Source organism: Leopardus geoffroyi, chromosome A2 (assembly GCF_018350155.1).
Source record: "Leopardus geoffroyi isolate Oge1 chromosome A2, O.geoffroyi_Oge1_pat1.0, whole genome shotgun sequence".
In the NCBI taxonomy this organism is placed as follows: domain Eukaryota; kingdom Metazoa; phylum Chordata; class Mammalia; order Carnivora; family Felidae; genus Leopardus; species Leopardus geoffroyi.
Window position 1 is genome coordinate 145,715,214 of NC_059331.1, and position 14,543 is coordinate 145,729,756.

Below are 14,543 nucleotides of genomic sequence, written 5' to 3' on the forward strand. Positions count from 1 at the left end.
ATGATTCCATTCATATGAAGTACCTAGAGTAGTGAAATTCAGAGACAGAAAGCAGGTTGCTAGAAGCTGGGGGGGGGGGGGGGGAATTGGCAGTTAACTTTAATAACCAGAGTTTCAGTTTTACAAGAGGAAAAAGTCTAGAGATGGATGTTGGTGATGGATGCACAACATTAATATACTTAAACCCACTGAACTGTACACTTTAAAATGGTTAAACGGTAGGGGCGCCTGGGTGGGTCAGTCGGCTGGGTATCTGACTTCGGTTTAGGTCATGATCTCACAGCTTGTGAGTTCAAGCTGCGCGTCGGGCTCTGTGTTGACAGCTCAGAGCCTGGAGCCTGCTTTGGATTCTGTGTCTCCCTCTCTCTCTCTCTGCTCCTCCCCCATTCATGCCCTGTCTCTCTCAAAAATAAATAAATGTCAAAAAAAATTTTTTTAATAAATAAATAAAATGGTTAAACAGTGGATCTTATGTTACGTATATTTCACTGCAATTTGAAAAAAGGAATGAAACTCTGACACAACCTACAACCAGAACAAACATTAAAGATATTATGTGAAGTGAAATAAACAAAACACAAAGTACAACAGTGTAAGATTCTACTTATATAAGGTACCTAAAATACTCAAATTCATGGAGACAAAAAGAATGGTGTTGCCAGGGGCTGGAGTTAAGAGGGAACGGAGAATTACAGTTTATAGATAGAGTTTTAGTCTAGGAAGATGAAAAGTTCTAGAGATGGGTGGTGGTAACAGCTGCACAACAGGAAAGTACTTAATGCCACCAAACTTTATACTTAAAAATGGTTATTTATGCTATGAATATTTTACAATAAAAAAATCTATACCATCTATTTTCCATTTCCCTTATAAACATCAGTGCAAACAACGTGAAAAAAAAATGCTGAAGGAATATCTGGAAAGCTTTGGAAGAAACCTGTGTTATAATTAGAATATACAGCACTGCCCTGATAATTTTACATCCTGAATCACACCACCAACTCTAGTGCAAGGCCTGGGAAGACAAAAATTAAACTAATCCAAACATGGACGAATGCCACCAGATAACAGACTACCATGCCAACATAAATACCATCACAAATGCTCATTCACAGGCTCCAGTACACCAAAGACATGAAATGTCTATATCTGCAAGGTCCAAGACTTGGAATGTGGCAAATAAGGAACTGATTTTAACTTTTATTTAATTTTAATTTAAGTAGCCATAATAGCCATCTGGCTAATGGCTACCATATTAGATTACACAGCCAGATTGGTCAACTCTGGAATAAAGGTCTCTAGTTTTTATCATTTATGTTTTTCTAGTTTCCAGCAAGGCAAGGCAGAGAGTAGTCCTGTGTTCATTGAATTAACTGATGCATAGAATTTGTAGATGAACATTTTCTCTTTTCTAGAAGGTTTTTCTTTCAAAAGCATGTTACAAGAGTCACTTAATTGGAGGATGAGGAACAAAAGCATTAAAAAAAAAACCCAGATTTTTAGATGTCAGCTCAATAACTGCAACTGCTAAAAGGAAAACCAAAACACTGGTTTTTTGAACCAGGCTAAACAATCAACAAATTCCAAAAACGAAAACTAAGAAATTTGAAACTGAAATTCCATGATCCCTGACTTTCCTGATATGATATGTAGAAGAAAATTCCCAAGGATATGTGATAAACCAAACATGACAATGTCAACATAGTCCATCAGAGCATGATTTGACTTATGCTTTTTATGATTTCGTCATTCCTTTTCAGTTTCCAGACTAAAATTTTTGAGGTAACCTCTGGCCCACAGATTGAATTTGTAAAAGTAGTCTATAATCTAAATTACAAACTTAAAACAAATGCATAGCATCATTCATTAGCCATATAAAGAGATGGTCTTTCCTTCCATTGCTTTCTACACTGTCTACTGATTTGGGTTACCAGAGGTAAACAAAGTGTTCAGAACAGTTCACTGATAAGATAGGTTTCCTTTAAAATCTGTCTCAAAATAACCTTTTTAAAAATACACTGGAGGGGCACCTGGGTGGCTCAGTTGGTTGAGCGTCCCACTCTTGATTTTGGCTCAGGTCATGACCTCTCAGTTCATGAGATCGAGCCCCACAACAGGCTCTGCACTGACAGCCTGGAGCCTGCTCTGGATTCTCTCTCTGCCACTCCCGTCCCGACCACACTCTCTCTCCAAATAAATATTTAAGAAATAAATAAATAACAATTAATAAAGGAGGGTGATACAAATTTATCTCACAAAGATAAATTTGTTTTTTAAATAAAGGATGAAAAGACTGAAAGCAGAGCATCATAGGACACTGAATAATAATGTTTATTTTCAATTACCCATAGGTATGGTAGAGAGGCAGCAAAAATAAATGAAATTCATAAAGACAAATTTCAGGGGCACCTGGGTGGCGCAGTCGGTTAAGCGTCCGACTTCAGCCAGGTCACGATCTCGCGGTCCGTGAGTTCGAGCCCCGTGTCAGGCTCTGGGCGGATGGCTCAGAGCCTGGAGCCTGTTTCCGGTTCTGTGTCTCCCTCTCTCTCTGCCCCTCCCCCGTTCGTGCTCTGTCTCTCTCTGTCCCAAAAAATAAATAAACGTTGAAAAAAAAAAAAAATTTAAAAAAAAAAAAAAAAAAAGACAAATTTCAGATACCCAACTATCCCTTTGGAGATGCCTACAAGCAGCTATTCATTCAACACACATTTTTAAGAATCTGTCTGTCAGTCATCTTGATCACTGCTTACTTAATAACCATTAAGTTATTCCCTCAACTGGGGCGCCTGAGTGGCTCAGTCGGTTAAGCTTCCGACTTCGGCTCAGGTCATGATCTCACACTCCATGAGTTCGAGCCCCACATCTGGCTCTGTGCTGACAGCTCAGAGCCTGGAGCCTGCTTCAGATTCTGTGTTTCCTTCTCTCTATGCCTCTCCCCTGCTCACACTCTCTCTCTGTCTCTCAAAAATGAGTAAACATTTGGGGCACCTGGATAGCTCAGTCGGTTAAGCATCTGACCTCAGCTCAGATCTCACGGTTCTTAAGTTCGAGCCCCATGTCAGGCTCTGTGCTGACAGCTCAGAGCCTGGAGCCTGCTTCATTCAGATTGTGTCTCCCTCTCAGTCTGACCCTCCCCAACTAATGCTCTTTCTCTCTCTCAAATAAATAAATAAAATAAAATAAACATTAAAAAAAAATTTTTTTAATGAATAAATGTTAAAAAAAAGTTATTTCCTCAACTGTATCATATAAACAATTCTACAGTCTATCAGGGAAAAGAAAACAGATTTCCAAAAGGTAAAGAAAATTATACAGATTATAAATGTAATTAGATAAAGTGCTCTAGGTGCTCAGTGGAGGCAGAAATGATTTCCAGTTGAAGAGAATCAACTAAGACTTCAAGGAAAATCGGGCACCTGGGTGGCTCAGTCAGGTAAGTGTCTGTTGATTTTGGTTGAGGTCATGATCTCAGGGTCATGAGATCAAGCTCCATGTTGGGCTCCACACTGAGCAAAAAGCCTTGCTTAAAATTCTCTCTCCCCCTGGCCCTCCCCTATGCATGCGGGTGCATGTTCTCTGTCCCTCAAAAAAATAAAAGGTGGGGAGACACCTGGGTGACTCAGTCGGTTAAGTGTCCAATGCTTGGTTTCAGCTCAGGTCCTGATCTCATGATTCCTGAGTTCAAGCCCCCACATCAGGCTCTGCGCGGACAGTGTGCCTCCCCACACGCTCCACCCTCTCTCAAAATAAACTTAAAAAAAAAAAAAAAAAAAAAAAACTTAAAAAAAAAAAAAAGACGTCAAGGAGAAAGAATTTAGGCTGGGGTTTGAAAAGATAGGTTAGTTTCTTCATTTGAAGACAAGACTGTGAGGGTGCCTGGCTGGCTCGGTTGGTAGAACATGCGACTCTTGATTTTGGAGTTGTAAATTCAAGCCCCATCATGGGTGTGGACATTACTTAAAAAAAAAAATAAAATAAAATCTTAAAAAAATAAGTAAAATAAAATAAAACAAGATTGGGAAAGAGTAACAGCATAGACGTAGTAAAAGAATGAAAGAAATCACAAAATTGGACAAAGGTAGCATTCTCTACCACCACCCCCTCAAAACCATTTGCTTACTATTGGAAATATTACAGCTGTATGAATGCTGATGGGAAGGGCCCAGTAAAGAGGAAATCTGAACGAAGATGCAAGTGAGAGGGTAACCAAAAGATCAAGGTTCCTAAGAATTCAGAAAATGAGATGCAGAGTACCTAGAGCTGACAGGAAAAGGGAGAAGCAGTTGATTACAACTATGCTAAAGTTTTACCAAAAATGAGAAGTGAAGAATTGATATTATAGTATATTTAAGAAAATGACTAGAATGATAGACTCTGTAATCCAAATTAGATAGAAGTAAAGACAAGACCTAATAAAGAAAAAGTAGGAGCCAGTCAACTGAATAAGGTTTTGATGAAATTCAAGAACTAATGCAGGGATTTGTTTAACATTATTAAGTTGACTGAACACATCTGTTTGCCCATAGGTCCCTTCCAAAAATCCATTAAAATCAGTGTAAACAGATTATTTTAAAGAGGGTGGGGGTAATGCTACAAGGACAAAAATGGATTTGTCCATTGATTGTTAATCAATCATTTGATTGATAAACAAAACAAAACTAGAAAGCTAGGGGCGCCTGGGTGGCGTAGTCGGTTAAGCGTCCGACTTCAGCCAGGTCATGATCTCGCGGTCCGTGAGTTCGAGCCCCGCATCAGGCTCTGGGCTGATGGCTCAGAGCCTGGAGCCTGTTTCCGATTCTGTGTCTCCCTCTCTCTCTGCCCCTCCCCCGTTCATACTCTGTCTCTCTCTGTCCCAAAAATAAATAAAACGTTGAAAAAAAAAAATTAAAAAAAAAAAAAAAAAAAGAAAGCTAATGGAGGAGTTAATTGTCTTAGCAGGTCTGAAAAAATTGAAACTTTTTCAGAGGAAGGACAGGATGAAAATGGGGAAGCCAAGGGGCAAAACGATTCATGTTGCAAAATCCTAATCAGGCTCAGGAATTACAAGTACCAGGTACATCTGAAGGCAGATGCACAGGTGGAACAAAAAACAAAGTGGGTTCAAAATCTGCATAAGCAGTTAGACCAAGATTTTCTCCCTAACACAGTGGCAAGGCTACTATCCTCCCACCATCACAGAAGACTCAAGAGTTACTTTGCAAAGTCTGACGCAGAGGGACTCTGGACTCTTAGTAGACTCACCTAAGGACAGGAATATCATACTGAAAACCAGTTAAATTAAAGTCAACATACTTAGTGGTAAGATCCATCCCTGGCTCATTCTCCCACCTGCCACCAGCAGCCTCATTTATATCCAGAGGCTTGATCTCAGGATAAAAGTGGTCCAAGAAAAAAGACCAATAGAAATACAACAAGAAAGAAGGAGTGAAGGTTCTCAATTACCCATCAAATGAGGGAGTATTCCAAGAAAAGATCATGGGATCCAGGATTCAGTGCATCCATCCAACACAAGAAAGAGAAGGGAATTCCCTAGGAGTGTTAAAGAGATCCCAAGACAATAATTATGCAACCGACTTGGAGAACAACAAGGCCAGATTGGAGAAGAGAGATAGAGAGCTCTCAGAAGAGGTTTCCTTCCACTAAAAAAGGAAACAGATTACCAATTTGAACATACTAAGAGGATATTTACATACTAACATAGAATTTGGGACGAATTACTGCAGATACACAGAAAATGAAGCAAATGTGAAAGAAAGAAAAGGTAAGGACTATCACCAGGAGGAAAAAAAAAAAGTTGCACAAAAAGAGAAACATTACCACAGTACATATGCTACGTGGTGCACAATGTGTATTTATTTAACCAAAACTACGTTAGATACAATGGAAGAGAAAGTAGAGGGAGCCCAAATCCTCATCTTTCATAGAGGAAAGTCTACACATAACTTCTCTTTTACATCCTAGGCCTTTTTCTTGTAAAGTTTCCATTTTATAACTTTTTAAAGTTTTAAAAATTTTTTAATTTTAAGTTTTAAAAATATAGATTTCAAAAAATAAAATTATATGAGATTACTTAAATCCTTAAGCCAACAAACTGGAAGAGTGGGTTGTGATCGGAGCAAATGTCTGAGTTAGTGATGTGGGGGGACTGGTGACTTTTTTTTTCTTTTACATGTTAAGTTCTACATACAACATAGGTCTTGAACTCACCATCCCAAGATCAAGAGCCACATGCTCTACCAACGGAATCAGCCAGGGACTCAGGGTGGTAACTTTTTAATAATGACAAGATCCAGGGTTTGACTGTGTGACCATGTGGCTGAGTTAGTGACTTGAGAGGTTGGTGACTTCTTAGTAATGACAAGATCCAAGATGTGACAATATGACCACACGGTTGAGAAAAAGAGGTAAAGGAATCAAGGAGCTAAAATGTTAGCTGTGTTGTGAATCCAGATGCCTAAAAATGATAATGTGGGACTGTGCTAGATGTTTTCCAGTTCTATTCTTCTACCCTCGCCTACCATGCTTTTTGCCTCAGTATGCTGATCTCTATGGACTTTATCAACAGGTTCTTGCGTCCCCTAACTTCTGGTTGGGTTTGCCCAAAGAAGAATCCCAGGAGGTTAGGAGAATAAGGTCAAGACATTTATTCCTCCAGCCCCCTCCCTGAAAAAATCACCTCATGATGGTTGTGTCCCTTCAACTGCCATTCCTCTCAAGGCAGCCAACTCCATAGTTTCCTTAATAGTTCAAGTAACCACTCTTCTACTCTTTCTGGCCTAGAGATGTTAACAATTTGGCAACAGGTTACTACACTATTGCCACATTATACCAACATCTTTGGAAACAATACTTTTATAAAATAAACCCTTTTTGAATTACTCCATTTCAAGCTTGCCATCTTTTCCAGTTGGGGCCCTTACTGCAAATAGCAATAATGATGATAATGTAAGGTTGTAACAGAGCGTAGCGGAAAGTAAGAATAGTGACTGCCATTTAAATAGTATTTACTAACTTAAAAAAAATTTTTTTTAAATATTTATTTATTTTTGGGAGACAGAGTGCAAGCAGGGGAGGGACAGAGACAGAGGGAGACACATAATCTAAAGCAGGCTCCAGGCTCCAAGCTGTCAACACAGAGCCCGATGCGGGATCATAACCTGGGCAGAAGTCAGGATGCTTAACAGACTGAGCCACCCAGACGCCCCTAATTACTAACATACTTTAAGCTCTAGGTTCCAAGAGTTTTTCTAAGCTCTTTGTAGATATTAACTCAATCACCACAAATCTATGTGGCAGAGATTTTTGTCTGGATCATATCCATATACCATACCCTAGCACAATTTCTAATATAGGGTAAGCACTCATTATTTAAAATACACACAACAATAAGCAGGTTTAGTAGGGAACAGATGACTTTTGGTAATGGCGTATGAGACTTGTGACTCCCCAAAAACTAAACACTAAATAAGACCATATATGAGTGATTTTCTTGTGTAGCCTACAGTGAGTCTAATTCCTTTATCCTCCCATGAGGTTATCCAGAACTTGAGGTCCCAAATTTTTTAATGTAACATTTAAAGCCAAAGTTGAGAAATTTTAAAATATTATGCACCTGAAACCCAGAGGCTCATTTAAGAGGGCAGAGCACCTCTAAGTACCAGTTACAAGTCTTTTAAACAAAGGGAAGAATTTTAAAAATATGCTTGGGAATATAAAATGCAAAAATAACAAAGGTAGAGTCAGCAAAATCATTAAGTATACACACACTCTCTAACACAACACACACACAGAGAAATAAAGCATAAAACACAGAAAATGTGAATATAAAAATTAGAGGAAAGATAAGACATGTGAATCAAAGAATGCAGAAATACAGTAAGTATAATAGGTTGAAATTAAACCCCTCACTGCATGTTCACACAATCATATGGAATAATCAAGGCAGCTGTGATAAAGAATCTAAAGTCAGAGAAAAAACAAGATTAGAGACCAAATATGCAGCAAAATGTGAACTGTAAAGATCTTCTGAAACCAGAATTGATATTTTTTCCCTTCACATCACATTGCACTCGAAAACACGGCGGAAACTCACGTGTATAAGAATCTAGAAACCTGAGAATTTCGAGAATAATAGACTCAAACTAGAGTGAAAAATCAGCAAGGAACAGTGAGGTGAAAGCTACGACTGAAAGCTACGAAGGAACTGCCAGGTGCTACACTGGTACACCGAGAAGAGACGGATAAAAAAAGCATCCCTAAGTGGAAGATGGAGAAAGACTGGTATTGGATTCAGTTGAAAGACTAAACGGAAAAGCGGAACTGAAGAAGCATGTAGCGAGCTTAAAACTTAAACAGGACCAAATCGATGCCAAGAGCGAGTAGAGGACCTACAAATCAGATTCTACGGGGTGGGGTAAGGGCCAGTCCGCGACCGACCAGCTGCGACTAGTTTCCGAAAAGCGGCGTAAATGTAGCTTCGCAGCCCCACCCCGCGGCAGAGCAGCTCCTCCCTAAGGAGCATCACACGAGGCCAACCGCCCGGCTCAGGCTCCAGTTCGAGCCTAGGTCCCACCCCGCCCTTGCCCCGCGGCGCAGAACGGCCTCTCTCTGGGCCCCTCACCGAACGCTGCAGCTCCCCAAGCCAAAACGAGGCGCGCTCCTTTCCGCTAGGATCTGGGTCGTGGTAAAGCGCCTGCACTGCCTGGTACACGAGCTGCAAAGTTGGCTTTGCCCCTTCCATGGTGGTGGCAGTGGTAGCGGCAGCGACGGCTCTGGCGGTTCTCCCGAGGGTTCTCCGGTTGCTCCGCCTTCAGGCTTCCTCACTGTGTCGGCCACGGCCGCTCCCTGACTGGCGCCATCTCCTCTTTGGCCGTTACCAGGGCAGAGGGGTTCCCGTGGAAGTTGCCCCCTCGGAAACAGAGGTTAGATTGTATTCGGGTTCCTGGCCTTTTTTCTTATCCTCCCCCTAGACGCCAGACACTTCTAATTTCAGCCGCCGCGCTCGCCTCTTTACCCACCGACTTGTCCTCAAGAGTCTGTCCCGGCGCGACACAAACCACGCAGCATACCTAAGCCGTGTTAACCCGGACCGGAAGTCGCAGCACCGATACCTTTGGTACACTTCCGCCTGGTGCGGCGCAAACGGCCTCCTTCCCGGCACGCCTCCTCCTGTCTCCCCGCCCCCTCCCGGAAGTGGCCCTGCCAGGCCAGGAGCCGGGAAGCGGCGGTCGGTAGTGGGTGTCTCGATTACTCGCGTACGACTGGAGCAGTAGGACCGATGTGTGTTCCATACGTGAGCCGTGCATCCCTGCTTGGCAACGGATCCGAGGTCTTTCCACCCTCTTTCGGATTTCTCTATACCCGTGGACAAAGCGCCTCAATTCAACTATCCCAGCAATGTCCACCGGACTGGAAGTGCAAAGATGACCAAAGACGGGGTTTCTGTACTGATTCTAGTGGATGAAACAGACACGTAATCAAATAATGTACAAAACTGAAATATGTGCCACATTGAGATGAATCCAAAATGCCTTCAATCCCTGTTCAGCCCCCCTTTCCACTAAGTTCTCACCAAAAAGGATATTTCATTCAATTGCCAGGACGCTGAACTCCAGAGTATTTATTTGCATACATCTTTAGGGTCATTTCCATATTGAATTGAATTTTTGTGTATGCCTTGCTTTCCGAATCAAAAATCAGCGGTGTAACAATTCTCAATTCACAAAAGAAAATAGGATTCTAGGAACCTGTTCTCTGAAGAAATTTTGGACATAAGGTAGCATGTGAAAGGATTTCCCAACATTGCTGCTAGTCCTTTGCAATAATAAATGCCACTATCTGATGAATGCTTACAGTGTGTTAAGCACTGTAGTTAAAATATCTGATTTGATGCTTTTAACAACTATACCAACTAAATCCCCGTTTTGTAGACTAGGTAGGTAATGTACTTTGCCCAAGGTTACACAGTTCTTAAATGAAAGTCAGGATTTGATTCCAAATCAGTTTCACTACCTCAAAGCCTGTTAAATAATACAATTCCTATTATCTTGTGAATTAATTTCTGAATTGTTATTGTCAACAGATTAGAACAGAAAACATCATAATGAAAACTGTGTTAATGCACAGAATTGATATAATTTCACACAAAAGAAAAGAAACGATATTAAGGCTACCTAACTCACCCATTCATTAAGAAAAAATTTAAGGACATCTGGATGGCCCTGTGGATTGAGTGCCCCACTCTTGATTTTGGCTCAGATTATGATCCCAGCCCTGTGTCAGTTTCCACACTGAGCATGGAGCCTACTTGAGATCCTCTTCCTCTCCCTTTGTACCTCTCCCCTGCTCATGCTCTCTCTAAAAAAAATTTAAAAAAGAAAAAGAAAAAATTGAATAAGGCCATTTTGGTGTCTGCCCTCATGGAGTTTACAGTCTAATTGCAAAGAAAGACAAGCAATTCAATACAATTGAGAACAATAAAAGTTCTGGAGGCACCTGGGTGGCTCAGTCGGTTAAGCACCAGACTTCAGCTCAGGTCATGATCTCATAGTTAGTGGGTTTGAGCCCCGCGTTGGGCTGTGTGCTGACAGCTCGGAGCCTGGAGCCTGGAGCCTGCTTCAGATTCTGTGTCTCCCTCTCTCTCTGCCCCTCCCCAACATACACTCTCTCTCTCTCTCAAATAAATAAACATTAAAAGAACAAAATTTTTTGAGTTCTGTAAACATTCACAAGCTAAAAAAAATGACATTGGACCTACCTTGCACATATACAATAATTAATTAATTAAAACTATAAAACTCTTGGAAGAAAATAGGACTATATCTTCATGATCTTGGATTAGGCAACAGTTTCTTAGATACAATAACAAAAGTACAACAACAAAAACAAAGATAAATTGGACTTAATCAACACTAACACCTGTGTGTCAAAGGACATCATTAAGAAAGTGAAATGACAATCCACAAAATGAAAGAAAAGGGATATACCTCAGGGGTAGAGCATCTGACTGCACAAAATGAAAGAAACCTTTTGCAAACATCTCAAGGATTAGCATCCAGTTCAGCACTCACAGTTCAACAATGAAAAGACAATTCCGTTTTTCAAATAGGCAAAGGATTGGAACAGATATTTCCTCAAAGAAGATATGCAAATTAACATGCAACTATGCTCCACAGCCTTAATCATCAGGGAAATGCAAATTAAAACCATAATGAGATACCACTGCACACTCAGCAGAATGGCTAACATTAAAAAAAAGAAAGACATTGAGTGTTGGTAGGGTGTGGAAAGACTGAAACCTGTACACCGTTGTAGGATTGTAGATTGTAAATTGTAAATTTATAGGATTGTAGGACTGTAAACTGGTGCAGCTGCTTTGGAAAACAATCGCTATTCTTCAAAAGGTTAAACAGAGTTACCATGTGAGCCAGCAGCGGTAGATGAATGTTCATAGCAGCATTATTTGTTAATAGCCAAAATGTGAAAAAAAAAACATAAAACAGAAACGGATAAACAAAATGCGATGTATCTGGATGATGGAATATTAAATATTAAAGGAAGGAAGTATCGACTGCAGGTCAAAGAGAGAATGACCTCAGGAGAACTTAATCCACCGACATGTTGATCTGGGACTTTCAGTCTTCAGAACTGCGAGAAAATCAACTTGCGTCAATTAGTTGCAAAAATAAAGGAATGAAGTGCTGATACATGCTACAAGTTGATAAACCTCAAAAGCATGCTAAATGAAAGCAGCCAGACCCACCCCCTCCCCCCTAGAAAAGGCCACATGTTATAAGGTTTCATTAATTTGAAATATAAGAATAGGCAAATCTCTAGAGACAGATTAGTGGTTGCCAGGGAGAGAGAAAGTGGAGAGAGATGGAATATTCTGGAATTAGACAGTGATGATGGTTGCACAACTTTGTGAATATACTAAAAACCATTTAATATATCTTTAGGATGAATGTTATGGTATGTGAATTCTATTTCAATAAAATCATTATTTTAAAAAGCTTTGTGAGGGGCGCCTGGGTGGTTCAGTTGGTGAAGCATCCAACTTCAGCTCAGGTCGTGATCTTGTGCTTCATGAGTTTGAGCCCAGCATCTGGCTCTCTGCTGTCAGCGCAGAGCCTGCTTCAGATCCTCTGACTCTCTCTCTCTCTCTCTCTCTCTCTGTCCCTTCCCTGTGCTCTCTGTCTCAAAAATAAACAAACATTTTTTAAACGTTTTGTGACTAAAATTTTTTAAATGCCATTTAGATGTTTGGCCAACATTTGCAAAAACAAACCAACCATCCCCCCCCCCCCCCCACACACACACATAGTGTCCTACTCATCTTTGTGTCCTCAAACCATTGTCTAACATATAGTGGGTATATACTAAAGGTTTTAAGCCTGTCTCTTAGCACTTTACTCAGAAAAATCAATCTAGTTGCAACACTAAATGGCCTTAGGGAGGGGCGGGGGAGGTTGTGGGAAGGACAGAAATAAAGGAATTTTTAATACCCCTGGTGAGATGTGGTGGGGCCCTAGAGTGACACAGCAGTGCTGATGGAGATATGGATATTCAAGATGAATTCAGGAAGAAGAATTTTGATATGGTGATTGAGCTGTAGGGCATGATGATAAGGAAGAGAAACAAGGCTTCTGATATGGAACCCAGAAGAAACAGCTTTGGTGGCAGTGGGGAGGGGCGCAAGGGTGAAGACGGTGAGTTTAGTCTTAGCTATGTTGAGCATGGAGGTGTTTGTGAAAGGGCCAAGGCCGGAAGACCATAGCAGGTGTGAGGCTGAAGCCAGGGACTGGTTGAAGATACAGAGTTGAGAGTCATCAGTATATACTGGTGGGGGGTGAAGACAAGGAAATGGTTGAGATGAGCTAGAGAGAAGAGGGACGGAGGCAGGGCCTTGCAGATAAACACTAAAGGATTAGCAAGGAAGCGGAAGATAGGAAGGAGTAGCCAGAGGGCAAGATGGGGAATCAGGAGCATGTAATGCAAAGGGATCATCTCTGAAGCAGCATCAAATGCTCCAGCAGGGTCAAATACTGTGAGAATAATAAATCTGAAAGAAAATTTTAGAAACGTTTTAAATACCTGGGGTGCCTGGCTGGCTCAGTTGGTAGAGCATGTGGCTCTTGATCTCGGGGTTGTAAGTTCCAGCCCCATGTTGAGTGTAGAGATTACTTAAAATCTTTAAAGAAAGAGGGGCGCCTGGGTGGCGCAGTCGGTTAAGCGTCCGACTTCAGCCAGGTCACGATCTCGCGGTCCGTGAGTTCGAGCCCCGCGTCGGGCTCTGGGCTGATGGCTCAGAGCCTGGAGCCTGTTTCTGATTCTGTGTCTCCCTCTCTCTCTGCCCCTCCCCCGTTCATGCTCTGTCTCTCTCTGTCCCAAAAATAAATAAACGTTGAAAAAAAAAAAGTTTTTAAAAAAATCTTTAAAGAAAGAAAGAAAGAAAGAAAGAAAGAAAGAAAGAAAGAAAGAAAGAAAAATATTTGAAATACCAAAAGCTCTATGATGACTTTTGTCCTAAGGCACAATGGCCACGCTGGGAACATTGAATTCTGGTGCAAAGTTTAATGTGCCCGACCCCACTCCCAACAAAAAGGTCCCCACTTCTTCCTTCTGTAAAACAAGAAATATATTCTATTTAAGAAAGAATGTTTTTCTGTAGGAAAGAAGAAAGAGAGGGTGTTTCTTTTACTCACTAGGGGTGAGCTTACCCAAAGGTTGAATATCATACTTCAGTAAATAAGTTCCTCCCCAGTTCCAGGCAGGTGCTGCCATGGGGAACTTCCATAAAAGCTTAGGTCTGCCATGGTGTGGTACTTCTGACTTGTGGTGAACTTCAGGTTACATTAAGCATAGATCGTGGCCCCACACAGTTCTCCGTAATTCCTTCTCTCATCCCCTGACCCCTACTCCAAGTCCCAGGGTGAAATGAGCCACGGCACTTTGGGGATAAGTTGCAAAAGCAGTGATAGGGGAAAACCTGTTATAAGATGGCCGACAGGACTGATAGGGGAATACCAGTTCCTGCCTGAAGACTCCCCTTCCAGGTTTTTCTTCCCACCCCACTTACTGCACCCAAACAGACTATATATTGTCCCCTCTGCTTATGCTTGGGACTCAGACCTCTGGAGAGTTATTTCCTCTGAGCCCTCCGGTGGAAAATAAACCTCGTGCCTTCCAAGACCTTTGAGTGCTGCTTGATTCGTCTGCTGTGTGACCCAGACCAGTTTCCATAACAGCAGCGTGGCAGAGTCAATAGCTTACCCCCAATATGGATACTTATTCTTTTTTTAATTTTTTTAAAATTTTTATTATTTTTTTAAATTTACATCTAAGTTAGCATATAGTGCAACAATGATTTCAGGAGTAGATTCCTTAATGCCCCTTACCATTTAGCCCATCCACCCTCCCACAACCCCTCCAGTAACCGTCTGTTTGTTCTCCATATTTATGAGTCTGTTTATGTTTTTGTCCCCCTCCCTGTTTTTATATTATTTTTTGCTTCCCTTCCCTTATGTTCATCTGGTTTTGTATCT

General features: G+C 41.2%; 1 protein-coding gene across 2 annotated transcripts in view; it reads right to left on the reverse strand.

The window, feature by feature from the left end:
* TNPO3 (transportin 3) overlaps positions 1-9,194 on the reverse strand; it is an 80,048-nt gene extending 70,854 nt beyond the window's left edge. Inside the window, exon 1 of one of the 2 annotated variants that reach the window (XM_045495586.1) lies at positions 8,621-9,194. In XM_045495586.1, the coding sequence (XP_045351542.1) occupies positions 8,621-8,740 (120 nt within the window). In that variant the 5' untranslated portion in view covers positions 8,741-9,194. The remainder of the gene's footprint in view (positions 1-8,620) is intronic. The other variant, XM_045495589.1, reaches the window with a different exon arrangement.
* Between the last annotated feature and the right edge of the window lie 5,349 nt (positions 9,195-14,543).